Here is a 27,361-nt window from a genome sequence, read left to right on the forward strand (position 1 = left end):
TTATTGGCAATTTTAATGTGATTCAATAGTTAACTTTCTAAATATCACTAACAGTGGCCAAATGTATGTATGTCGCATAAGTCAAGAACGGTATGTCCTAGAAAGTTGAAATTTGGTACATCGATTCCTAGTGGGGTCTAGTTGTGCACCTACCCTTTTGGTTGGGTTCGGGTGTTTCTAAAGGGGGCTTTTGCCCCTTTTTTTTGGGGGGGGGAATCATAATTAATTTCGATGTAAACTCAAGTGGTGTTACAATTTGGTGGACACTTGGCGATATATCGCCAGTCTTTTGGTCGCCAACTTGGCGACATATTTAGCGATTTTTTTTTTAAATCTGGTTTTTATTTGGCCACTGTTCATGATATTTAGAGAGTAAACTACTGAATCACATTAAAATTGCCAATAATGGGAAAATGACATTAAATTGGAGTAAAAGGAAGTCACGTGATGCACACATCAGCTCGTTTTTTAAAAATGTTGAGACTTATTATCATTATTATTTTAACAAGAAAGTTTTAACTAGAATCTTCCTTGTCAAGCTATGATAGGTGAAAATTGCTTCTACATTTGAACCAAGCAATTGCCTGCTTGGTGATATTTTTGTAGTTGAAATTTTAACCATAACTCCAGTGGGTTAACCCTAAACTCCAGTAAATAGCTTTAATTGCTGATCACTTTGTTTCTTTATTCTCCTAAAATGACAGCCTTACCAGTAAAACAGTTAAGTTCCAATTCAGCCCTGTCAAAATAAAGCATTTTCCTGCATGTTAAACGTTACCAAAAAATATTATCAAATCATCATGCCAAGGAGCGAGTTTCATTGTTGATGACATTGGGAGTGTTACTCGATCAGTGAATTTGCTATTATATACATGAGGATTTTAACTGTCTTTTTCTGTTATTCCCTTATTAAGGTAAAATATAAAGTCTAGTCTGTATTCCAGATCTAGGGAATATTTTATGCACTCTCTGGTTTGTACAAATTACTTAAAATCTTATTAAAGACGCATCACACAATAATAGCACCAAAAATAATTTCAACATATTTTAGTTGCACGCCTCTCTTCGAACAAAACAGATATAAAACAAAAAACAAAAAAATCCCTAATAAATTTTAAGTCTTGAATAAATAATTTGTCAGAAATTAAGATATGGACAACAGAATGTACTTGAAACAAAAATGTTTAAATAGTTCCATATGTCAAGCAAGTAAAACCTTATCAAACATAAAACATATTGTTCTCAAAGCTCTTCATGGACTCGATTGCCTCTGTAACATGGGCCGGTAGAGGACGGCTAACGCAATCGCTACTGCTACTAGAATCAGAATTCACAAATAAATCAGCATATCGTTTGGCTCTAGAGGCGGCCAAATCTGCATACAGAATGGGGGCAGGCAAAGATACACTTCTCGTGCATCGTACATAGGTATGACAAAGAAAGTACGACAGCTGCTGAAGTTCATCTGCAGTCAGCCTGTTGTCATCATGCAGGACATTGTAGTGAGCAGGCTTGCTCGTCCCTTGTATACCTTCATGAGAACAAATAAAGAAATCAAAGAAAACAGGATGTGTGACACCAGTATCAACTGTGGTGCCAGGGGGCACATTTCCACAATTGCCAACACCTTCCCTTGGGTCATTGGGGCGAAATCTTGTTTGGTGTTTCTTTTGCACAACTATGTACGTAATGGGCAAGACTACACCGTTATACAATTCTTTGCAAGCCGTTTGGATGCTGCTTACCTCCTCTTCCAGAGCAGCTTCAAACTGTCCTTCGCTGATTCCATCTCGATAAAAAATTATCTTTTCAGGCTTCCTGCCCATGTTAACACTTTCAAAGATATTTAGAATGCCCTTCACAATGTCCTTCAACTTGACTATGATTTCTTGAGAACGTCTCACCTCTCTCTGATCCTGTAGTGAGCATGTTAGTGCATATCTGGAAGCTGTAGGATCAAGACTTCCCACAACAGATGCTATTGAAGGATACCCGTAACCACGTGCCCAATGGATCGCATCGGCTCCAAAAACAATTACAGGTCTTCTAAATACCTGGGGCCTTTGTACAATGATATGATTGATTCCACCCAACTTGACATTAATTTTCAATGAAACGTTTGTAGTTATTTGTGGATTGATGCGATTGAGAGTTGTCTCATCCATACACTGCGTAACCAAGTTGTATCGGAAATCGGAAAAAAACTTCACTTCCTCGTAGAAATGGAAGTTATCTCTTTTCGACAGAACAAAAATAGCAAATTCTGCTCCTTTTTCTTTTGCATAAAGAACTGCTTGTTCAGTTTTTGTTCTTCTGTCAAATATCTTAACATCAGCTGGTGGCCCAAAACTCATACCATGCTTCCTGCATGATGAAACTAGCATTTCACAAAATCTCTTTAGTTTATCCATTCCACAAAATTTATCACTAGCAAAACTTATCAACACCCACTTGTCAATTCTTTTGACTCTATAAAATTTGTGAGCATCTTCGATCCTCCAAACTCCTTTTTCATTGGGCTTAACTTGACTGCTGGGATGATCTCCAGCATAAGAAAGTACAGGAGCAGTAAGAACTCTACCATTAACTTTCATTAATGTTACGTCCATGAAAAGGCCGAACGCATTCATGTTTTGTTTACCTACATCATTAATTTTCTTCGCATCTTTAGCTATCGACTCGAAACGTTTCAGAGGAGGAATTGCTGTACTTCTTATCATTTTCGAAGTTATTTCACCGCTCAATTTTCCCAGCTTAGCTTGGCCTTCAACAACTTGACATAATTCCATTGGTATATAAGTATTTGGATTATTAGTCTGCATGTGAAGACAAGGTAAATTTGGATACTTCAATCTCACTTGATACTTGTCCCAGAAGTACTGTGCAACAGATATCTGTCGTTTGTTCTCCGTCTCAAATGTAAGTTCTTTTGCCGAGAGTTTGGTTACTCCTCTCACTTTATATCTACGAGGATGCTTTTGGTGAGTAACCTGCACTCTTACAGTCTTCAAGTTCTTTTCCACTTCGGAGATTTGCCAATTTTCCATTCTGGGAATTTTTGTTAAATCACACTTTAAAATGTCAGAGACATAATGGATGACAGACCCAGCTTGATGAAATACTTTTGCAGCTAAATTGATGATAACTACCGGACCTCTTTCAGCCAGACGTACACTTTGATTATAACCAAACCATATTTCTAACCCACCACCCAATGGCATTTGCCCAGCCTGGTCCAAAGAAAAAAAACTACTTCGCAACTGCACTTGTGTGAGTGGAGGATCACGATGATTCATCACCGTATCATAAACCAGCAAAACTTCATACGGTATTTCTTTAGATCGCTTGCTGTATAATTCCTTCAAGGGTTCTAGACTTATAACATTAGACCCATCCTCTTTCTGAACAGGTTTAATAACGACACCATAGATCTTCAATTTACCTTCAAGTTCATATTCCACAAATGATTGCGTTTTTCCTTTTATAGGTAGAGGTTGGCTGGTAAAGATGTTCTTTTGACCATCATACACGGGGTGAAATTTCTCCAACTTTTTTATCTTAATCAAATTTGAAATTATTTCACGGCACTTTGCCTTACCAATGTTTCGCTTCTGTTGATGCTCAACATGGCCGACTTTTCTCTCTAAATCTTCTTTTACTGTTTTGCCCTCAGACAGAAGACTCTGTCCTGCTTTCTTGTCCTTGCCAACCTCTAAGATATCAATGTCGTAGTGATACACACAGACATCTTTAAAATTCAACATGAAATAGTTAGCCACAAGGGTAATTTTACGTCCTAATGTACCCAATCCAGGTCTTGGAATGACTGAGAATTGTTTCCTTGGAGTTTCTCTTGGTTTTTGCTTTAAAGTTAACCCTGCAATTTGTTCAAGGGTCTCTGTTCCCAGTTCTTTAGCTGCACTAGATTCTACTACTGATGTTTTTTCAAAGCTTTCTCCAACTTTTCCTATAACAGAATAAAATATTCAATTTCTAAAAAAGAAAAAAGTGAAATAATTTTAACTTTACCATTTCTTTCTTCTTGCAAAACATGCCTTAGAAAACTTCAAATAATATAGTGTAATATTTGGATAAAATTAGGTAATTTTTAGTTCAAGCAAAGATAAACTTGTTAGGCATTTTTTTCTTAGTTGAAAAAAAAGATAATTATAGAGGGACATACACACAGAAATACATATATCCAATAAACCTTGCTAAAAACAGGAATATCAAAAGGATTTTTTTTTTTTTTTTGCATATAATATACCAAAAGCAGGGTATGTAATGTACACGTTTCTGTATTTATGCACTGAAAGAAAATTTCTGGCTCACTTTCATAATATTTTAGATACATTTTTAAAAAATGAAATAACACCATAAAAAATAACAAAGTAATCCGGAAATCACAGTAGCTAATAAAATAGAGGGTTGCCCGCCCTGTCTAGTGGTCAGAGGAGTCTGAATGAGATAGGGAGCTACCGGGTTTGAATCCCGGTTCAGGCACGGATGTACTGTCTCTCTCTTGTCCTTCCTTTGTATGAATGTGTTGTTATGCAGTGAATGGTTGCCTACCCTCTAAACGGGTCCAAATGACATATGAGTGTACTTTTTTATTCACTTTTCACTCCAGGGTCCTCCGTACCTAGCACAATTTGTGGCTTAAGCAGTTGGATGGGACTCGCAAGATCCAATTTCTTGATCCAGACCAGAAGCCAAGTGATAATAAAGAAGTGAAAGCGCAACATAACCGAGGTCCTTAAAAATAGTTACCCATTCAATATACAAGTAAATTAGCATTCATTCTAGAGATGAGACGGGCTCAGCTCGGGCCCGACAGCCCGAGTCTGAAGCGGGCTTGGGCTCAAGAACCGAAAATAGGTTTCGGGCTCGGACGGGCTCAAGTACAGATATTCAATTGCCAATCTCCATACAAATTCAAAGCAAATAAACATTTTCCTACTGTGAGAAAATGAAAGGATCAATCAATGTCAAATCCCCTCCTCCCCCCAAAAAAATAATTAACGCTTATTTATAGTATTTTTTTGTGATTACTACTGCAATATATCATACAGTAATGGTAATGCATTGAAAGTGGAGCATTTTAAGAAAATTTAGAAACTTCTATTAATGAAGAAGATTTGACGTAACATTTTTTATTAACAGAGAGATCATGTCAGACTGTAGAAGTCTCAGTTTTTGATACAAGAAAGTTTCTTTCGGGCTCGGATTTCGGTCAGAGACACTATCACTCGGGCTCGGGCGGGCTCGGTTACACATTTTCGCGCTCGGGTGGGCTAGGGCTCATCTCTAAATCATTCCTTTTAACATGATTTTCAAACGGTTTCTATGTAATTCATGAATGTGTTACCATACTAATTAAAATTTAAACAAGATTGGAACTAAAGTACATTTTTAGAATCAGGAAGGTACACACATAAAAAATGGCGTGATGGCGAACAAAGATGATCGTAGCTACCGCCAGATAAGTGTGAGCATTTCATTACCTTCTTATTCCCAAAAGACTTTTATTAATCCCTTCGATTTGCTGTAGAAAGGATGTGAAAATTAAAAGTAGCCACATTGTTTCCAGAAAACTCTCACCTGTCCTCATCAGGTCATTCTTTCTTTATTTGGTGCAAATCCCAATTTGTGCAACAAACCTTTTCTGTACTAAAAAGCAGTCAGGAGCGGGGCATGTATTTTCTTCTACTTTGGCCAGTATACACCTGTCTGCTGTCTCTTACTCCTTGTAAAGGCCTTAGTATCAATACAAAAGAAATGTCAAGCAGTTTCCAGATCATATCTTAAACTAAAATATTCTGCGGGTATATACACTTGGATGACAGGAATTGCTGCTGCTTTTCCAGCGAATTCAGAAGACTAGAAGCATCTTCGTTGATTTGTTCATTGACAAAATAAAGAAAGAAACCCTTTCGGAAGTAATACCATGAATGGTTTCAAACTTAAAGGAATGGTTTTTTTTTTAATTTTTAGGCTTTAATATTTTGGGAGACAGAAGAAAAGAGCGATATATCCGAATGAGCGATATAATGAAGGGCTACTGCTTTAACAAACAGCCTGGTTATGCCATCCATAGACTGAGTTCTGTCCTTGTTATGGACCCATCAGTTTGGAACATTGATGAGTTGAACCACTTTAGCTACCAGTTTGTTGGCACGCTCAGCATCAATGAGATGACATCTGCCTCCAGCTTGGTTATTGCCTACTGCAAATTGATAAGTCCACAACAAAGACAAAACTAGTCTCTGGATGGCCTAACTGGGCTGTCAGTATATTACATGTTTTAAATTAACTTTAAGTTTTAAATTAAGTCAGCTTGAAATTTAATAAAATTTTCCCTTTTGTGGAGCCACTCGCCCCCTCCCAGATTTTAGTAACAAAAAGTTCACAAGGTACTGTAGAATTGGTACACTGCTGTGGGAAGGTAAAGCATAGTATCTGCTGAGAAACGAGGTTTTGAGATATTTGGAAAAAGTGTTTTAGACTTATTAACAATATTGAAATGCTGGAATTTGACTTATTTTAGTGCTTTATTTTCAGCGGAAACCAAAAAATTAAGCTTGTACAATAAAACTAAAGTACAATCGATGAAAAAAATTAAAAATTTGCAGTTAATGGGCTTTACCTTCCTACAGCAGCGCAAAGTTAAATTGTAAGACTTTGTTATAATTTTTGCTTACAATTATAGTTACGTAAAAAAACAATTAAGTGTAATCATCAAATAAATGTTTAGGAAAAGTCGTAGAAAATATAAAAAGGAATCATGAAATTAGCCTAAAAAAAATTGCACAAAATGTTAGAACTATTTTAGGAACAAGGGACAATTTTTAATGCAGACAGGGAAAAATCACTGAGGAGCAGTGAAATTTTTCCTCTAACCGATATCTGTCTGCAGACCGGCGGATAAAAATCACAGGCTTATGGCTCCAAAGGAAATTAATTTGAGTTTGTCTTTGCATTGTAATGATCTGTCTATGCTGCACAATGAAAAAAAGTAAAACGTAAATAATGAAAAGCCAAGGAAATCACATGAAGCATACCAGTAGGGGGTTTTGTTGGGGCCTCGTATGCAGGTCTTACAGCTGATGATGGTTTAACTGTTCCAAGTTGTGGGACTTCAGAAGGTGAAGGAGGATTACTTCTTCCTCTTCCTTAATGTGCAGAGAAAGAAAATATAAAAACGCACAATACTACTTAGACATTATGATATAACACTAAAACCACAGAATGAGCTTTTTAGAAATATAAGTAAAACTGATAAAAGCAACAATTTTCAGTTTTACTTATATTTCTAAAAGTTCTTCCAAATGTTTTTTATGAATATCCGCTGAAAGAAAGGATTTAAAAGTTGAATGAATTCAACCTTCTAATTTTTACTTTTATACTGACAGTGAATATTTCATTCAAGAAGTGCAACTCGGCTACTTGCACTAAATTTCAAATGCAGTTAACTTGAAAAAAAAAAAAAGAAACCACAAAATCAATCATAGGCAGTTAAAACCAACTTCATTAAACATCTCCTTTTATAGAGTCTATACAAATTCAACTTCAATTCAGAAATTTTTTATATAGGTTACATCATCTATCAAGATCAGTGGTCGGAAAAACTACATCTTCTTTGTAGCGAACTACAACTACTACTTTATTACAAATGCAGTTAACTACAACTACTTTTTTCAAAATGTAGCAACTACAAACTACTTTTGAAAAGTAGTCACTACTTCACAACTTTTTTAAAAATAAATAAAAAGCATACACATACATACGATTTCAGGATTGCACGAACAAATTCAAAAAACAGTTTAGATAATTAAATCAAATCATTTGAACAGGGGATATTACTGAGAATTATTTATTCTTTCTTCCGCTTACTGAGCCAGTTTGTCATTCCAAATGTTTTTTATGAATATCTGCTACAAGAAAGGATTTAAAAGTTGAATGAATTCAACCTTCAAATTTTTACTTTTATACTGACAGTGAATATTTCATTCAAGAAGTGAAACTCGTCTACTTGAAAATGCAAATAGATGCAGGCATAATTCGATTTACATTTTATACAGAAATAAGATATATATATAAAATTAATTTAGATGATGAAAACCATCTTTTAAACAAAAGATAAATACTTTATCTTTCATTACGTCAGTTAATTTTACAGGAAGTTATATTTTGCAGGAACTAGTAAACTGAGTTTGAGCTTCAAATAGGAGTCCGGACCTGAACACCATCTATTTCTTACACGATCAATAAAATAAAATAAAGGCATTTTTCAATTTCATGGAATAACCTTAAAAACTTACAATATTTAATAATTGAGGCTATAAGGATGATACGCTATAGGACAGACAGTGACGCTATAAGGATGAGAGTAAATTCACGAAGTCAATAACCAAGCCAACACTTAGTACCACGATTCCTTTCCAATATTTTCGTGTTGCGAGTGAGAAATTCGCTTTAGCTCTAAACTTTTTTGTTCGTGAAAACTAGCGGTATAGCCATTTTGCGTAAGTCTAATCACGTTGTAGCAGGAGTCTACTGTATTTACGTTAGTCAATATTAAAGCAATTTGAAGTTTAAATTCCTTGAAAACTTTTTAGAGATCTAGACTGTTTAGAATCAGCAGAGTTTCCTTTTTCAGGACCCAGAAAGTTTATTAAGAGGTCATTCATAAGAATTTTTGCTCACCTACCAAACCCTGCTGCCCGTCAAGAGGTTCCCCAAACTTAGCATATTTGCAAGGGGGGGGGGGGGAGATTCTCAATTTACCAAATGAAATTCCAAGTTTTAGTTTACCATACATGAAAATTACATTAACATATTCCATACCTGCATTACATTTAATAAGAAGGGACATTAGGCAGGGCTGTTGCAAATTTAAAAATTTTGTGGATGTATAAAATTGGTGGCCTCTGAACTATTTTAAACACATCTTAAATGCAGTGAAAAAGAATGGGTTTCAAATTCTGATTTAAGAAGAAGTCATTGCCAGATCTAAAGAATTGTCAATATGAATGTTAGTAAGTATAATGCTCACTCCAAAGTGGGGAAGGGGGGGGGGTCTAGAAGTTTCTCCTACAGAATTTTTTTTTTTTAAATTTATAGTCTTAAAAGTGTATTTAAGATGCTTTTTGGTAATGTTAGGTGGAGAAGAGGTTTGAGGGGGGGGGGGGGGCACTCTTCCATCCATTTTTCAAACTTTAAACATTAAAAAAGTAATTTTGCAATCTCCAATTATGTTAAGCGAAAGAGAGGCTTGAGGGCTCCAACAGAAATATTTCAAAAATTGTAGCTTTTAAAACAGTTTAAAGCGATCTTTGGTAATGTTACAGTGAAGAAAGATTCATGGGCTTCAGGAATTTTTCCGAATTGTATTCTCAAAAATGCAATCTTCACTTTCTTTTGTAATGTTAAGAAGATGAAGAGCTTTGAAGCTGCTCCTCCAAAGTTTTTTCAATTTAAACTTTGAAAACAATTATAGATTATATCTGAATATGTTAGGGAGAGGGGGGAATAGGGGTCTCTGTACCAAATTTCCTTCAAAATTATAGCTGCAAAAACAGTTTTAAACAATTTGTGGTGATGTTCAAAGCCAACCCCAGGAAATTTTTCGAAACTTAACTTTTAAATTGATCTTTGGTAACATTAAAAGCACTGGCAATTTTTTGAAATTAAAGCTTCAAAAATATAATTTTAGTTGACTGTCAGTCATGTCAGCGGGAGGTGTTCATGGGAGTTCTCCCCGGAAACTTTTCAAAATTCAAACCCTTTAAACAAAATTTAAGACTTAATTTTAAGACTGTTGGTAAAAAAAGAGTGAAGCCCTCCAAAGAATTGTAAAGTTAACTTTTAAAGCAGTTTGCAGATTATCTTTGGTACTGTTACTGGAAAGACATATATTCAGAGATCCTCTTCAATAATTTTCTAAAACTGATATTCCAGAAACGCAGTTGTAGATGATCCCTGATTATGTTAACAGGGAGCTTAGGGGCATAACATTTCACTTTCACAAATGAACACAGAAGTAATGTTCAGAAATATTTCGCTTAATAAGACAATTCTTTTAAAGGTAAATAAATGGAATATGAATGATACTTAAACTTCATTTGATACAACTTTTTTTTAATTGTGTGAGAAATAAACAATATGATCTCTTATAAACAAAGGATTTATTTTTGTTCCATGCTACTGTGCATAACAAAACAGAACTGAAAGAAGCATTACTTTTGTATTTTGTGCAAAGCTTAAACAAAGACTTTCATAAACCCCCTGATAATGCATACAGATCCCGAAGTGGTTTTTTGGGGGGGGGGGGGGAAGTAGGAAATAAGGAATCAAATACTAAAAAAGTAGGAAAAAAATCACTTGAAAAAGTAGGAAAAAATAGGAAGAGATAGGACTACACACACGTCAAGAGGAAACAAATTTATAGTAAAATTTATTTCTAATGTAAAATAAACTAACAGTATTTTTGATTTAAAACTGTCCCAAAAATAAACTAACAGTACTTTTGAAGTATTAAAGGGATTTAATGAAAGACTGAGTCATAAAAACAAAACGAAAGAAAAAAAGCTGACAATTTTCAGTATGAAAAATAAACTGGTGGAAACAAAGATATTAATTACAAAAATATGAAAATAAAATCCAAACAAAGAAGCACTTTACAACAATACAGTAATAAAAATTTTAAGTGTGAAAGAATAAAATGCAATATAAAGCGACCGCAAAAAAGAAAAAAAAACCAATAATAATAATACTCAGATTTTGGTGCAATAAAACCATTTCTGTTAAAGATTTGTTTTGTCAAAAATAAAAAAAAATTCCTTCCAGAGCATCCATTTTATCAGTTGACAAAGCAAATATTAAAATTGTTTTAGCTAAAAATAATCAGCAACTGACACACATTCTTGCATAAACAGGGGCAGATGTTTAAATTTGAAAAAAAAAAAAAAAAAAGATTGAAAATGCAGAATTAAAATAAATTTTATTCTGAAATATGGGGAATAAAATTTGTAATAAAATAATTAAACTAAATAAATAACGAAATATGTAAACTAAAGGGTTTGTATTATGTTATGTATTTTCAGCATTCAACAAAGTGTTATTTCAGGCACGTCATTTATGGGAGTTAGTAGGGTCAATTTCTCCCTTCCCTGGCTTTGGAAAATTAATGCTTAACTATACAAGTTTGTGCAGTTTTTGTTTTCAGATAAAATTTGCATTCAGTATACATCCTTCACTAGCCACCCCCGGGGGAAAAATCAAAATGACGAGCCTGTTTTAATTTTAATCAAACAATAAAAACAAATATTGTTTTATTGGTTTGATGATGTTTTACCTCCTTGTTCCAAAATTTTTGTCATGGAAAAAAGGAAAAATCCATGCATGGCAAACATAACATTTTTATCAAAGCCAAAAAAGAACAGTAACTAATGTTTCTCTGTGCTTAAAAGGGAAGGCATGAAGTTCCTCTCCATCCTCACCATACAACAAACATTTTCATTCGGAAATTGTTCAAGAAATTGAGAGTGAAGGGGAGCACCTGGCATCAAATGGCTGCATATATCTGTTTCTCCCCCTCCCTTTGATCAGGCGTCCCGAGTACGATAACTTACAGTAGATAGGCCGCATCGGTATAATTGCCGCACCCCGAAAAGAATAAGAGTCTGTCAAAAAATTTTCAAATGTTCAGAAATGCCGCATTGCCATAAATGCTGCACATAAAAATAATGAGCAACTCCTCGATATTGATCATATATCTGAGTAGAAAATACCCATTAAAAAAAAAACACACAGTACATATTAGCTTGTGGTTTTATCCCCCATTTTTTGAAAATAAGAAGAAATAAGAACGGAATCTCGCTTTTAAATTGATTTCTGATTTTCCTCCAAAAATCAGGAACCTTTTGCTCATCTAGGCTTTGCCGTGTTTTTTTTTTTTTTTTTTTTTTTTGCAAGGACAGAAATTGAAATTTTATAAATTTTATAATCATGTTTCCGATTTTGAATGAACAATAATCATATTATATATGATAAAAGTTAGTTTCCGCTAGAGGCGTACCGAGTAGCACTTTGGCCGAGTACCGAGTACTCGGTACTTTAACTACTCGGCCGAGTACCAATATGTTTTAAGAAGAACCACCGACACACACGTGATGAATTTTGAACTCATTGGAATAGTAGTATAGACCTCCATGTCCAAAAAAAGTTTCTAAAACAAAATACCAGCTGAAATTTAATTACGTATTTAAAAAAAAAGAATTGTTTCGGTCAAAAATTTTACAAAAAAAGTTATTTTAAAAATAAACAAATAAATAAGTGGTATGATTAACCAAGTTGGAATTAAAAAAAGCTATATTAATTCATTATAGTTCTAATCCGCCAAACATAAATAACTTTTTAAAGCAAATAAAACAATGTTAAAAGCACAAATGTGCAGGAGCACTGCAGACACGTGGTTCTGCGTTACAAGGAACGTCTTTTTCAATGCCTAAAATGTGAACTAATGAATGTAAAGACATCCGACAAAAAAATCCGACTTTTGTCAGATGTCTTTAAATCCATAAGTTCACATTTTGTGCATAAAAGGCATTCCTTGTAACGCCAAAACACAGATCTGCAGTGTTCCTGCACATTTGTGCTTTTAACGTTGTTTTGCTCTTTTTTTTTTAACAAAGGTACTTTTATATTTCTAATAAATTTTTGTTTGTAGCAAAAATCCATTTAATAATGTAAAAATTTCCTATTTTCTATACGTACCTTTTTTGCTCCATTTTCAATAAATAAGTTTTATTAACTTTGGGGAAATTTAAATAAAGATTTACTGAATGAAGCAAAACAAACTTCATTATTCGCAATATTTAAATTTGACTTGTAAATGATTGCAGTATATCACATGCTTGCACTTTTTTATTAATTGTAAAATCTGTCTTGAACAATGGGTATCACACTCGGTATTGGCCAAGCATCTGATCAAAATTTGGCCGAGTGCCGAGTAGGCTGAGTACCGAGTAGTTACCGAGTACTCGGTACGTCTCTAGTTTCCGCGAATATTTTTGAAGTGGTCCGTTTTTGCAAATTTCTGTTATCTGTCGCTTTTATTTTGTACTAACATCAATAAAATATGTACATTGTACAGGTTTTTCATTTTTTGCTTTCTTACGTTTTTTTTAAAGTTTTACATTGCCTTTCTATTTAAATAGAGCTTCATTTCACTTGTAATCATCTATACAAAAAATTGACGAATAGGAAATTTGGCTTTTCCCGCACTTTTTGAACCGTCGGCCGTTTAGTTTAATTGAAGCTACTAATTGAAGGGTAAATAATATATAATTGCATCAGAATGTGCCAGTGTCTATTTCTTTATAGTTTCGTTAAAACAGTAGGACTGAAGTCGGGGCGATAAAAAGAAAAGTCGATCATAAACGCCGCAACGGCAAAAAAGTCACAAAAATTTAACTTTTAAAGATGCAGACGCCACACCGTGGCATTCCTTCCAGAAATTCTGTAGCCAGTCAATGAAAAGCTTGTTTCTTTTGCTTTTCAAAATTGAAACATGCAGAAAATTATTGGAGCGGCATTGTAAAAATAAGAATCAATGCACAATTAGAAGTGCTATACTAAAGAAAGAAAAAGTAGGAAAAAAAAAGGAAAAAGTAGGAAAATAAGGAGAGAGCTCTAAAAAGTAGGAAAAATAGGAACTCTTTGGGGTCTGTGCATATTTTTTTGATGCCTTAAAACAATGAAATAAATTCAATATGAAATCGTTTTGGAAAGTTTTATCGTTATGATTAGAACTGTGAGGATTGAATTTTATCTTAGGTTCAAGAAAATACATTATTTATTTTTTAAAAGGAAATGCCATTAGTTTCATAAACTTTTTGTGGAATTGGCGGGGAGATGGTACAGCCACTTAAACTTTCTAAGGTTATCAGACACCATAGGTTTGCTACTGCAGATGCACCTACGTAACAGAAAGAAGTTGTGTGCCGCCACATTTTGCATAATTGTTGCAAACCCAATTGTTGCCATAAATAAAATAGTAGGGAATAAAAAGTGGAGAAAGAGTTGTGAGATTTTGCATAGCAATGAGCTACATTACATTCCTTCATCATCAACTCTATCACTGAAAAATATCCTCAGTGTCATCAATAATTGCTTAATTAATGAGGGCAAAAATTTCAACAGTAAGCAATGGTTCGGTTCAACTCCAAGATTGAAGGCAAGGCCGGTATATTCAGTATGTTGCACCCTATAGCCAGGGTTAAGACCGAAATACATGAAATACACCACCGGCTCAGTCAATTCTAGCCGAGGACCAGGCTGATGAGTGCTAATAAGCACGAAACTGCAGTCCTTGGCTGGAATTGACTGAACTGGCGGTGCATATCATGTATTTCTATCTTAGCCCTGGCTATAGGGCTGTAACTTACTGAATATACCAGTTCAATGTTTTAAAATTTGAATTTGAGATAATTAACAATCAATATAAAAATAAAATATTTTAGTTTTTAGTGCTTAGGGTATCTAAGGATCACAATCCCGCCCGGTATGGGCTGCATATATGCATGAATGTAAATGATTCAAAGTCAAAGAAATCTCACAAAGCATACCAGCCGGTCTTCTTGGTGGAGTCTCAAAAGTAGGTCTTGCAGCTGATGGTGGTACAGTTATTCCAAGTTGTGGGAAATCAGAGGGTGATGGAGGACTACTTCTTCCTCTACCTTAAATGTGGAGAACAAAGAAAACATTCTTTTCACAATAGAGCACAGATTCATAACAAAAGAAAACAAGGCTTTGCCCTGTGTATAAAATACAATGTGCTACATGCTATACAGAATTGGTATAAAAGTTTTTTCTCAACCGGTTTTTCTGGTTTAAACCAAGGGTTTAAATCTGATTTATTTGGTTTTTATTACTATTTGTAAGAAAAAAAATTATTTTAAGAAAATCATGAAAATATGAATTAATTGTTAAGGAATGTTTAATATTCATATTTGTACTTAATCTCTTTGTAATTAATTAATAAAGAGTAAAATCTTATAATTTCATTTCCTCATACTTAGAGATTTCTACAAGAAAATATTGTTTGAAAATTTTTTACTAATATATAAAATACAATATGTAAATGGGTTTTCGTATAAATAATCAAAGAAATAATTTACTCTGATAGTTCAGACATTATTAATTACAAATAACAGAGAATAAATTCTTGCAAATTTATTTCTTCATAATCATAGTTATTTACTATAGATAAAAAAATAAAAGTAAAATTAAAATCATGGAAAGTATTTTGCAGTATCTACAAATGAATTATAAGTCTGCTGAACATTATACAACTTTAAAAATCAAAAGATCAATGCATATTTTGTTTAAACCAGGGTTGGGTTTTTTGCTGGCAAAAAGGTATTTTTGCCGGGACAGTGGAAAAAAACCATGGCAAAAATGGAAAGAACCGGCAAAAATGGAAAAAATGGCAAAAACCTAATTGCAAATAAAGTAGCATTATATTGTTAATCAAGAAATAGTGACAATATAATATAAATAATGCACTTTAATATTTTAGTTATGTCTCTCCATGTTACTTCTAATTTATAATGTGAAAAATAAATAAAAAAGAAATGTTGGGATTGCAAAACTTAAGATTTTTAATGTTTGCTAAAACAATTTTTTCAGAATGAGCCAATTCCTTCAATGCTAAAACAAACTCACTTGCTGGGAAAATGGATAGCCAAGAGAAGAATTTAAAAAGAAAAAAAAAGCTGATCAATATGTGCATTCTATATTCACTATACTTTTTAGTAATACTATCTCACTCAACAGAAAATGGCAAAGCCTTTTATCAATTATCAGTAAGAAGTTACCCCTGTGGGTTCAATGCCAATGTGTTGTTTGGTGTGATAACTCACATGAATTCTTTGGTATGAGGAAGAAAGTGATTATGAAGATGGTATAGACTATGATGATTTAAGTGATATTTCAATCTAAAGAAATGTGTATTTTGCTTTTTAATTAGTTTTATTTCTTTTATTTTATAGTTGCATCTTGATTAAGTATACTTTATATAGATATTTAGTATTCTGTAAAAAAATGCTATAATAAATAAGCTAATTACATTTTTATTGTAAGTTAATTATTTGTCTTAGATGTTACAAACTGAAATTTTACGTTAATGTTTAAAAATTAAAAAGTAAAAATGCTCCATAACTTTAAAAGTAAGTTAAACCTTAAATTTTTTTAAACTATAAAAATAATTAAATTAAAATTTTATCAAAATATTTTCATGCTTTTACTTTTATATAAAAGGGGAAAAAACTGTCCATAAGTTGTTAACAAAATCTATTTTTGCCACTTTGGCAAAAAGTGGCAAAAACCTATTTTTGCTGGGCGGTAAAAACCGAGGTTTTTTCCATGTTTTTTCCGCCCCCGGCAAAAGCTTGCCAACCCTGGTTTAAACATTTAAAAAAAGTTACAAATCGTGTAATTTATTTGCCTAATGTATCAATGACAACAATTATAGAAACAGGACAAGTAGGTTTTAAGAAAATCATTACGTTTATTTCTCCTGGTTTAATGCATTTAGGAATACATTTTTTTTTATCAAAGAAAAAAAATCATTTTAATTAAAATCCTCAGTACAAACTTAAATGAAAATACTCTTTTAACATATTTTGATAATGAAGATATAAAAATTAATGTTAATTGATTTTTCTACCATTCATACATAAAACTTCTTTTATTATATTAAGATTTAAAAAAACGTTCACTGAAAGGTGAAAATTAGGCATTAACTTTTTTTTAATAAGAGCATAGAGTTACATTGGACATATTTTCTGTTTTTATATTTTCTACATTTTCTTTTCTTGCTCTGACTGCATCGTCTATCAGGGATGCAAAAAGTGTGCAGGCGTAAGCACAATTTTATGCCTGCTCTAAGTGTTCTTGGACTTCTTTAGTTATCTTTTTTCTTTTGTCATTTAAATATTCTACTGTTAAGATCTTTTTACACTATGCATCACTTCAATGGTACATAATCTATCTTAATAAATCTTAAATAATCAAGCAAATTAAATAGTGTGTGAAGTTTTGGTTGAAATATGGTTTTTGGACTATTTTGAAATGCAAAAGACTGAAAAATAATGATAATTTTAAAATTATAAAAGAGTAACGTGGATTTTTTTCCATGTAATTTTAGAAAAACTTAGTTGGTCTGCCTTGTATATTCATGTACCCAATAGAAAAGCTACATAGATTTTTAAAAAAAGAAAAAAAAATTATTAAATCTAATTCATTTGTAAAGCTTTGCTAGTTACTTTGCATTAATTAGATTTTACTCTTTGCAATAATAAGTAAAACTCATGAAAACATTTGGGGGGGGGGGGAACAATGAAATTTTTCCAAAAAAAATAACATTTTTGAGAAGAACCACATGGTTTTTTTTTTTTTTTTAAATAAAAAACACGATTTAATCCAAACAACCCTGATGCTAAATCATTAAATATATTAATCAGCTTTTTAAAAATTAAATATAACTGATTATTGAAACAATCACCTCTAAAATACATAGAAGGCACAAAGTGAATCAAACTTGAAACTTGAAATTAATCTGCTCAATTTTTGTCCACCTTGGATTTAACTCTGTTATTGTGCATGGCAGACAGCATTTGGTTAAAAATGCAAAGCAACTGTGGCAGATTAGGAAATTGTCCAAAACATTTCGATTTTTTATACGGATTTAGCTCCACCAATAGCACTTTTTCCACACTACAGGGTTCGTACTACTCTATTTGGATCAAAAAATTCCATGACTTTTCCAGGACTTTTTCATGATTTCATGAAAATTTTCATGACCTTGTTTACATGACGAGAATAGTACTATTTAACATCAAACTTGAACTTTATTTATTTATTTTTTTTGGAAATGAGCATTAGCAAAACTTTTATGTGAATGCCACTACCTGATTGAAAAAATATCAGTGTACACCTAAAAAACTGAATAATTTTTACCTGTTTGAATGATGCTTAAATGTCGATTATTTTTTTTTTATAAACAGGCAGAATGATAATGATTAGAGACGTACCGAGTAGCACTTTGGCCGAGTAGCCGAGTACCGAGTACTCGGCCTTTCACTACTCGGCCGAGTACCGAGTTACCGAGTACTCGGCCTTTCATTACTCGGCCGAGTTACCAAGTACCAATTATGTTTTAAGAAGAACCACCGACACTTATGTGATGAATTTTGAACTTATTGGAATAGTAGTATAGACCTCCTTGTTCATATAATAGTTTTTAAAACTAAATTCCTGCTGAAATTTAATTACTCATTATATATACAATTTTGTTTGTGTCAAAAAATTTTTCAAAAAAAAAAAATTATTTTTAAAATTAAAAATAAATAAATAAAAGGTACGATTAATCAAGTTGGAATTAAAGCAAAATACAGTAAAATCCCTCTAATGCGGACACTAACGGGACAAATTTTTTTGTCCACAATATAAAGGTGTCCGCAGGACAGGGGTTTAATAATGTTATTTGCATTGGAACTGGGGAATTAAAAATTGTCCGCATAAGAGGGGTGTCCGTTAGGAAAGAATTCACTGTATACCAATCAATTATAGTTCTAGTCCGCCAAATATAAATAATTTTTAAAAGCAGATAAATCAAATGTACGGGAACACTGCAGACACGTGTTTCTGCCACCCCACCCACCCCCCGTTACAAGGAACGTTTTTTTTCAGTGTATAACATGTGAGCTAAAGAACATAAAGACATTCGACAAAAAAATCTGACATTTGTCGGATGTGCCTTTAAATCTACGAGCTCCCATTTTGTGCATTGAAAAAGGAATTCCTTGTAACGCCAAAACACGTGTCTGCAGTGTTCCTGCACTGTGCTTTTAACGTTGTTTTATTTCCTTTTATTTTTTAAGCAAAGGTATTTTTACATTTTTTATAACTAATTTTTGTTTGTAGCAAAAATCCATTTTTAATATAAAAATTCCATATTTTCTATACTTACCTTTTTTGCGTAATTTTCAATAAATAAGTTTTATTAACTTTGGGGACATTAAAATAAGGATTTATTCCATTGAAGCATTATAAACTTCATTATTCTCAAATTTTAAATTTGACTTATAAAATTTAATTGTAAATGATTGCAGAATATAATGCTTGCTCTTTTTTTAGACATTTTAGTATCTGTCTTGGACAATATTCAATTTTTTACAACTACTCGGTATTGGCCGAGTATCTGATCAGAATTTGGCCGAGTATCGAGTACTCGGCAAATTGGCCGAGTAGGCCAAGTACCGAGTAGTTACCGAGTACTCGGTACGTCTCTAATAATGATTGGGGAAAAGGTTGAAAGAATCATTACTAAGTTTCAATAAATTTGCTTCAAAAGTTGCCTTTTAGTGTCAACTTGACAATTTTTTGATTCTTTAAAATAAAGCCACATTCTTTAGTAAATTCATGTTTCTAAACCAGATATTTATTTAAAAAAATAAAAATAAAAACACTTCATAGTAAATAAATCTTTTGATTTAAATGTACTTGTTTACTTATTTGTACATTCTCAAATGCATATAAATTAATAGGTTCAGAAATTCCAGAACATGTTTGAATAATGACACTGTACGTACCAGTGGGTCGCATGATGGCTTAGTTTTACGGGTCATATATTGGGTACTACTGTTTTTGAGCATTAGAATTCCCCTATTTCTGTATTCTATCGCATGACTAAAGATTGTCCAAAACCTTCAGCAAATTGAGATAAACTCTGATAAATTTTAAAATAAAGATTTAGGAGTGACGGAAACGAACTTGGATGCATTTTCTTTCTTTCTTTTTTTTTTTTTTTTTTGAGATCGTTCAATTTTCCAGATTAAATAGCTTTCATGGTGCAATCACTCAAGATTTCTAATGCTCTTTTTAGCTACTATTACTTTTTCCCAGAACATTTTTCCATGACTAAAAATAAATTTCCATGACTTAGACTGAAAATTTCAATTTTCCATGACTTTTCCATGTTTGAAATTTGCTTATTTTTTCCCCATGACTTTCCAGGATTTCCATGACCCATACGAACCCTGACACTACCAATCATAAAAATCGAAAAAAGTTTTTTCGTCCACCCTAACAAATACTTAACTGAAAGCAAAATACAGTAAGATTAAAAATTTTGTCTACCCACTGTGTGTTGTTTCTGCAAATAGTTTTGTGTGTGCAGATACTTAATATTTTTGTCTTCTTATAAGTATGATTAAAACGCATGGTAGTGGTTTAGCAAAAAGCACTTGTTTTATACCTGGTCAGTTAAACTGATGCAAAAATCAGACTTAATGTATAGATATTTTACCTATTGGCCTTGGTGGAAAAGCTTGAGCTCCTAGACCCTCTCTTGTATCTTGTCCTCTTCCCCTGCCTCCTACAAAATAACAAAAAATATTTATTTAAAAAAAAACTAAGTTGTCTTTAAATACTTAATAAATTAAAAATGAACAAATCAGAAAAGAAATGGAAAAAAAAAGCAAAAAAAAAAAAATCTCAAAAATCAACTAATACACTAAAAAATTTTAAAATTATTTACAGAAGCTAGTGAGCTCACACTGTGTGTGTGGGGGGGGGGGGGCAGATAAACAGTATACCAAATTCCTGAACATTAAAATGCATCTGAAACTCATTTAAAATGTTCTCTAATTTCAATCAAATTTTTTGACTTCATATAAGTAATGAAGATAAAGATTTAAATAAAAAACATTCTATCAACAAATTTGAAGCCTCATAAAACAACAGAGCAAAATAATGGTGTGACATTGCTAAAAAAAACCTGTTTGATATTCAGATAAAGGATTTTTATTAAAATAGGTTACAGTTAGAAGTTTGCAGTGTCAGCAAGAGTCAAGGCGAGCCTCTTTTGTTAGTTTGGTTTCTGCCCCTCCCCCTCCATAAAACATGCCAAATTTATACTTACTCTAATTCTGAGCCGTACCCTCAAGGGACAGTCCCATAGTTTCTGTCTGGGCTGACATGGCCTCTCGTTCGCCCTGAATGTTTGAAGTGTTTTTAAGAAAAAGATAATCTCATCAAAAACAACCATGTTGTAAAAATTTCCCCTCCAAGAAAACCTTTAACTTTTCCGCACAAAAAAGAAAACCTGCATCCTAAACCTAAAAACCCTCAGCCATAAAAAGTTATGATATCTAGTTTGCCCGCCAAGTATCTGCCAAACTATCATCCTCCCTCTTCTCCTTTTACATCACAGCTACTTCCATTAGAACCTCCTCCCACCTTCAACTCCGCAGAAATATGGATAGATCTTTTAAATTATTTATCTTGTTTGGCGGAAAGCTTTTTGCTCACAAGCAACCACTTCACTTCGATAAGCTTCCCGCCAAACAAGATAAACAATTTAAAAGATCTATCCATATTTCTGAGGAGTTGAAGGTGGGAGGAGGTTCTAATGGAAGTAGCTGCGATGAAAACGGAGAAGAGGGAGGATGATAGTTTGGCAGATACTTGGCGGGCAAACTAGATATCATAACTTTTTATGGCTGAGGATTTTTGGGTTTAGGATGCAGGTTTTCTTTTTTGTGCGGAAAAGTTAAAGGTTTTCTTGGAGGGGAAATTTTTACAACAAGGTTGTTTTTGATGAGATATCACATCTTTTTGCATTGATATTATTACTTTGTCTGTATTTTTAGAATTGAGAACATCAAGTCAAAAAATTTTCAATTGAAACAACGCTGTTTTGTGTTTTTAAGGAACAATAACGGCTAGCCTAATTTTACGTCAAGTTATTTTCTGACTATTAAGATTCTATGTTCATTTTACGAGAATTGGGCGGTTTAAATTTTATTACAATCCTTGTATCCTCTCTCTGTTGCAAAGAAAATTTCTTGGATAATAAAATACAATATTTTAAATCATATTGCTTTCGAGTATTTTACAACTTCGCAATAAATTTTATTACAGTTTCTTTATTTGACAAATTATTCAACATTTTCACGAAGGTTTCTTTAAATTTTTTACAGCTTGAGGGTTATTTTAATCTAGCTTTTCACTTTTTGTTTAATTACATTTTTTCTTAAATCGTGGATTATTTTACGTTTTATGGGATAATTTTAATTGTTTAATGATATATCTTTTTCTTGATAGAAGTCTTTGTCTTGTTTAATAACTAGTTTTGTTTAAAAGTTCATTTAAAAAACGAAATAACGCATACTATCACCAAGCAAAAAAAAAAAAAAACTAAGCCATTAAATATTTTAAATTTGAATGTGTCGGAAGATCTATACAACTTTACTCGATGTCAAATTGCGGATATCCCAAATTTGCCATAGCGAATGCGCATGTTGTGCGCGGACTAAGCTCATTAAAAGTCTTGCTTAAATTAATTGCAAAAAAATTTTCAGTTAACAAATTACTGCAAAGCACGGATATCCACACACGTATTTCATATATTTTCAATTCATTATGTATTGTTTGTGAAAAATCTATTAATTTAGAAAATAAGCAAACCAATAAAAAAGTGCTATTTTTCGCTTTCAATTAAAAAGTTATATGTGCCGTACTAATATGCGTACAGTTTCGTATAATTTGTCCCATAAAATATTGTAATGGTTTAACCCCAGTTTTGCGCCGACTATTAAAATTTCTTCCCTCCATAAATATATCAAAACTGAAAAACAGGAAGAAAAGAAATTTTGTATCCGCGAAACTGGGGGGGGGGGGGGACAGCATTCTAATTTCATTCATTAATTTGTTTCTCTGCTGAAGTATAAACAAACAACATAGAATCTGAAAACAGAAAGCCCAATGAGCCAATCTTCACGCATGCGCAGTCGCTGTGGCAAATTTGTGATATCCGTGATTTAACGTCTAGTTGCGACTGTTGGATATGTTTTAGTATTGATTGAATTTCATTTCCTAAGACAACTTTGGAATAACTGTTAGAGCTGTTCTAACCTTGCAATTGCAGTCCGAGATAAACAAACCCTATGAGCTGAGAGTAAGTACATAAGAATTTAAGGAAAATTGGTGATTTTCCAACTTTAATTACTCCGGCCCATGATGTCCCTGGGGGTTGAATTTTTGTATATGTACTCAATGGCTTCCCAAGAATATGTATACAAAAAATCATTACCGTAGCCCCCGGGGGGCTGTGATAGAAACCTGGGAAGGTAGAATTTGGGGGGTAAAAACGAGGGGGGAAGGGGAGGGGGTCAAGTGGCACAAAAGGCACATCAGTAGGGCACAAGGAATGTGTGTGCAAAATTTCAACTTGATTCCTTTTTTCGTCTGGGCTGTAATCCTGTCAAAGAAAGCGAAAACTTTTTGGAACAGCGATTTTATAACTTTAATACCTCCTTCCCCCGATGGTCTAGGGGGTTGTATTTTGGTTTACGGCGTCAGGGGCCACTAGAAATTGAGTGTACCAAAAATCAACTCCGGGGGTCTTCATGGGGCTGAGATACAGAGGGGTGAAAAGCCCAAAAAACCCCAATTTGTTCTGTCGCATAATCTTGTTCTTGGTCGCTTTATTTTCTTTCGTCTTTGGCGGTGGATTTGCTTCTGTTGGCTGTTGACGTTTGGTTTCCTTGGCGGAGCGTGACGCTCCCGCGTCCCGTAATGTTGCAAATGACTCAAACATTTCGCAGGTCCCTTGCTAGGGATTTCAAGATGTTAGCCAACAAGTTAGCCAAATTTTATAAGTCTTAGCTGCATTCAAAGACTAATTTCCAAAGACTTAAATAAAATTAAGTCAAAGACTTAATTTCAATAAATTTTAATCGTGAATTTTTATATTTTTAGAAACTTAATCAGAAAACAAAGAAACAATTTTATACAATATACAATGCAAGTGAGTAAAATACAACAACATGTATAACAGTACAAATAAAGGCAAATAAAAAAGAGTTTAAAAATTCAGCAAACAGCTGTTATCAAAAACAAACCTCTTCATCAGTGCATGAAAGAATGGTTCAGGAAGTCCAAAGGAATGACTGATGAAGAGGCTTTTTTTTTTTTTCTTTGACAGCCTCAAAACAGTGGTTTACTGAATTGTTAACTTTTTTTTTTTGTACTCGTATACAGGTTGTTGTATTTTACTTATTTCTTAGTAAAATATATTTTTTTTTTTTAAATGCTAAACGCAAGGGTTTATATTTTAAAATGTGCTACATAAACTGAAGTTCAATAAAAATTTAATAACATTGCATAAGGCATTGCATTCCCAATTTGGCGTTATTTATTTTTTTCTCCTCTTTACTTTAGAAATTTCTGAGAATTTTCGGTTTGTCAATAGTTTTGCAGTTTATCCAAAGTTTTGATGCCATTTCAAATTCTCTCCGCCCTTCAAGGTATCAAAATTTATGATTGAAACTGACCCCGGGGGGGGGGGGGGGGTGTATTTTGTGTCGGCGAAACTGAGGAAGACATCCTTTTGTCAAATTGGAGTTTCTTTCTCAGAATTAATGATTTTATCGCATGTGCCTCGGTGGCGAATGCTTAGCACTGACCCTGTATCAGGTGGTTTCATTTGGAACCTTTGTTGGCAGTTAATTTGTGCCTGGTCATGGAGAAAATATGCAAAATTATAAAGGTTCACATCTACAGCTGTATTACCTATTGGCCTAGGTTGAGCTTCTTGAGCACTTGTTTGTGGTTGAACAGCTTCCGTCTCTCTTGTGTCCTGCCCTCTTCCTTTGCCTTTTCCTATAAAATAACAGAAATATGCATATAAAAAACACTTAAAAAGTAAAAAATTCACTCACCCTTTAAATCTAAAATAGTCCAACTTCAAATTTTCTGATTCAGAAATATGATCTAACCAGCAAATTGGGGAATAAAAATTCTTTTCAGATGAGTATACTTACTTTGATCAAATGCACAACACTGGATTAATGGTACGGAATTGGCCCATAGTACCTAAAGTCGCAGGCTTAAGTTCTTTCCAAAGGTAAAACGACATAAAGCCCATTATGTGAAATTTAAGAGGGTTTCCAAGTGTTTTTTATACTGTAAGACGCTAGTTGAAAAGATTTTTTTGTTCTTTCTACCTATTTCATACTAACTTCCAATTCCCTTCTTTCTTATCTAATTCAGATACAGATTTTTTGGGTTTGTTGTTCTGAGTTTGAGCCGTCCTAATCTATGGCAGCAATACATGGAAGCTAACTAGACAGCAAGAAAAAGAGCTTGATACCTTTCAAACTAAAAGCCTGAGAAAAATATTCAACATATACGGGCCAAATAAAATATCGAATTCAGACCTGTACAAAAGTACAAATTGCAAGCCGATAACCACACTGATAAAAAAGCACAGATGGTTATGGATAGGACATGTCCAAAACTAACCGGGCGTCAGATGGCCATACAAGAAATGGCCATAAATGTCTTTGGTTAGCCAAGCTGGGGGAGTGCCAGGGAGGCGGCATTAAACCGGTCTGGATGGAATGCCACGCTAGCGGCCTCATGCGCCACTAGGTGTTAAGAGAATCAAGTCAAGTCCTCATTATAATGGGTATTTTAAACCATTGTTGCTCTTATTATAATGCTGATTGTTCAGAAAGAATTAGTGACACTTATAAACATCATGCTTCCAACCCTAATGAAAAAGATATTCATATTTCAATTTTTATTAGAAGATAATTCTGTTGCCTTATTACATAATTAAAATTCTTAAAGTAATTTCAGTGCAGAATAAAAATTTTCAAGAAATTTTTATTAACTACCATTCATTAATCAACTTCATTGAAATGTTTCGATATTTATACACACAATATCTCTTAAAAATTGGTAGTACTAATAACTAGATGGGGGCTCTATGGTCTCCTATGCAATACAGCATCCAAGGGAAGAAATTTGGAAAAAATATGTCACTGGTTCACTGGACCAGTAACTACAAAATTTCCCTGATCCATGCTCACTTTTAGTGTTCATTCTTGCATCCTCGTTTTAAATAATAAAAAGTTAAAAGAAAAATAAATATATAAAACAAAATAAACAAGACAGAAGGAGTCAACGGGGCTTTCAATAGCTCTCGTTGAGCAAAGAGGAAACAACAGGCATCTATCTTTCTGTTCAACACTGGTCAATGAGTTAATCCTATCTTTGTTGTTTCTTAGGAAGAATGTCAATAAGGTGGGAAGAAAAAATATGTAATAATATATAAAACTATAGAATTTTAAAAAATTCATCCCCCTGCCCCTCTCCCTCAAAGAAAACCTCAGTAATGGTAGTATCTCTTGTAAGTAAAGGTACAAAGTTTAAACCGATTCAATAAAGTATGATGCTCACAATTTTTGAAGAAAAAAAAAACAGAAATAACTCAACTGGTACCAAGGAGTGATAAAATTTATATTCTGCTGGTCCAATGAATGTTTTTGAGTACTAATCAAGTAAAAAATTATACGCAAAGTAAAATAACTATACAACATACAAAAACAATAGAGCCTTGATCTGAGAATATGGCATCTGAATCAAATATATGGAGGCGTAAAACTTTAAAAAGCAATTTCTGTTTGAGCTCGACTGCAGAAACCAATTTTTGTGCTTAGCACGCCAGTACAGAGCTCCTGTACTCTTTGATTAGAAATTAAGCCTTATTAGTAGTGATAATTTTAAAGCCTTTGTGAAAAAAAGGCTTTTGTTCAAGAACAACGTGGCAAATATATCAATTAGGTACTTTATTTCACGTAATTTTCTTTATTGCACTTAAAATTCCTTATATTTCGCTCAATTTTTTTATCCACCCAAGTGCAGGAACAAAATACATGAAATGTATGTGCGTGTGAAAAAATGAATGCCTTTTCCATTACGTAATAGACGCAAAATATAAGGCATGCAAGCAACTTGTCTACAGACCTATTTTATAATGAAATTTAGAAAAAAAAAAATAAGTAAAACTACCTTTCTTCTTCGACGGCATGCTTCATGAACTTCCTAAAAAACTTTCTTCAGAAACAAACTAACGCAACGAAAATAATTATCACTTTAATAGATAAGAGTAGCAGAAAATATATTTTTTTTCTTCTTCTTCTTCTTCTCTATTTTGAGGTATATGCTTCAAATATATTTTCAAAATCCTACATTCCACCCACGTTTTCAAATCGCGCTGTCAAACATCTGAAACAAAGATTAGTTTCACTTTACGATTTCAACCAATCACAGTCACTTGAGACTATATTTGACCCAAATGCGCAAAAAAACATCTGAGAGGTAGCGGCTCCAGGCTTTTCCTCTTCGTCATTAACCGGTAGGCATCCGGCCCGTGGGTCACAATGGGCCCGCGAAGCTAATCCATGTGGCCCGTTGTTTTGTTCAATCTTACAAATCGAAAAGC

At 33.2% G+C, this 27,361-nt stretch overlaps 1 protein-coding gene across 1 annotated transcript; it reads right to left on the minus strand.

Moving 5' to 3' along the window:
* Positions 1–1,039: 1,039 nt before the first annotated feature.
* Positions 1,040–27,089, minus strand: LOC129226768 (protein argonaute-2-like). The gene is made up of 6 exons (XM_054861398.1): positions 26,929–27,089; positions 24,643–24,732; positions 20,375–20,443; positions 14,631–14,741; positions 7,062–7,172; positions 1,040–3,967 (listed from the first exon to the last, which is right to left on the minus strand). Exons 1-6 carry the CDS (start codon positions 26,945–26,947, stop codon positions 1,221–1,223), a joined length of 3,147 nt encoding a protein of 1,048 aa, XP_054717373.1. The 5' UTR covers positions 26,948–27,089; the 3' UTR covers positions 1,040–1,220.
* Positions 27,090–27,361: the final 272 nt, after the last annotated feature.

Source organism: Uloborus diversus, chromosome 7 (genome assembly GCF_026930045.1).
Source record: "Uloborus diversus isolate 005 chromosome 7, Udiv.v.3.1, whole genome shotgun sequence".
Classification (NCBI taxonomy): domain Eukaryota; kingdom Metazoa; phylum Arthropoda; class Arachnida; order Araneae; family Uloboridae; genus Uloborus; species Uloborus diversus.

Bases quoted from the DNA above. Each gene is read 5' to 3' on its own strand.
- LOC129226768 (XM_054861398.1), bottom strand. The intron at 14,742-20,374 runs GTAAAATATCTA...TCCACATTTAAG, and splicing joins TTTTCCACCAAGGCCAATAG to GTAGAGGAAGAAGTAGTCCT. The intron at 3,968-7,061 runs GTATGCTTCATG...ATTCTGTTATAG, and splicing joins CCCAACAAAACCCCCTACTG to GAAAAGTTGGAGAAAGCTTT.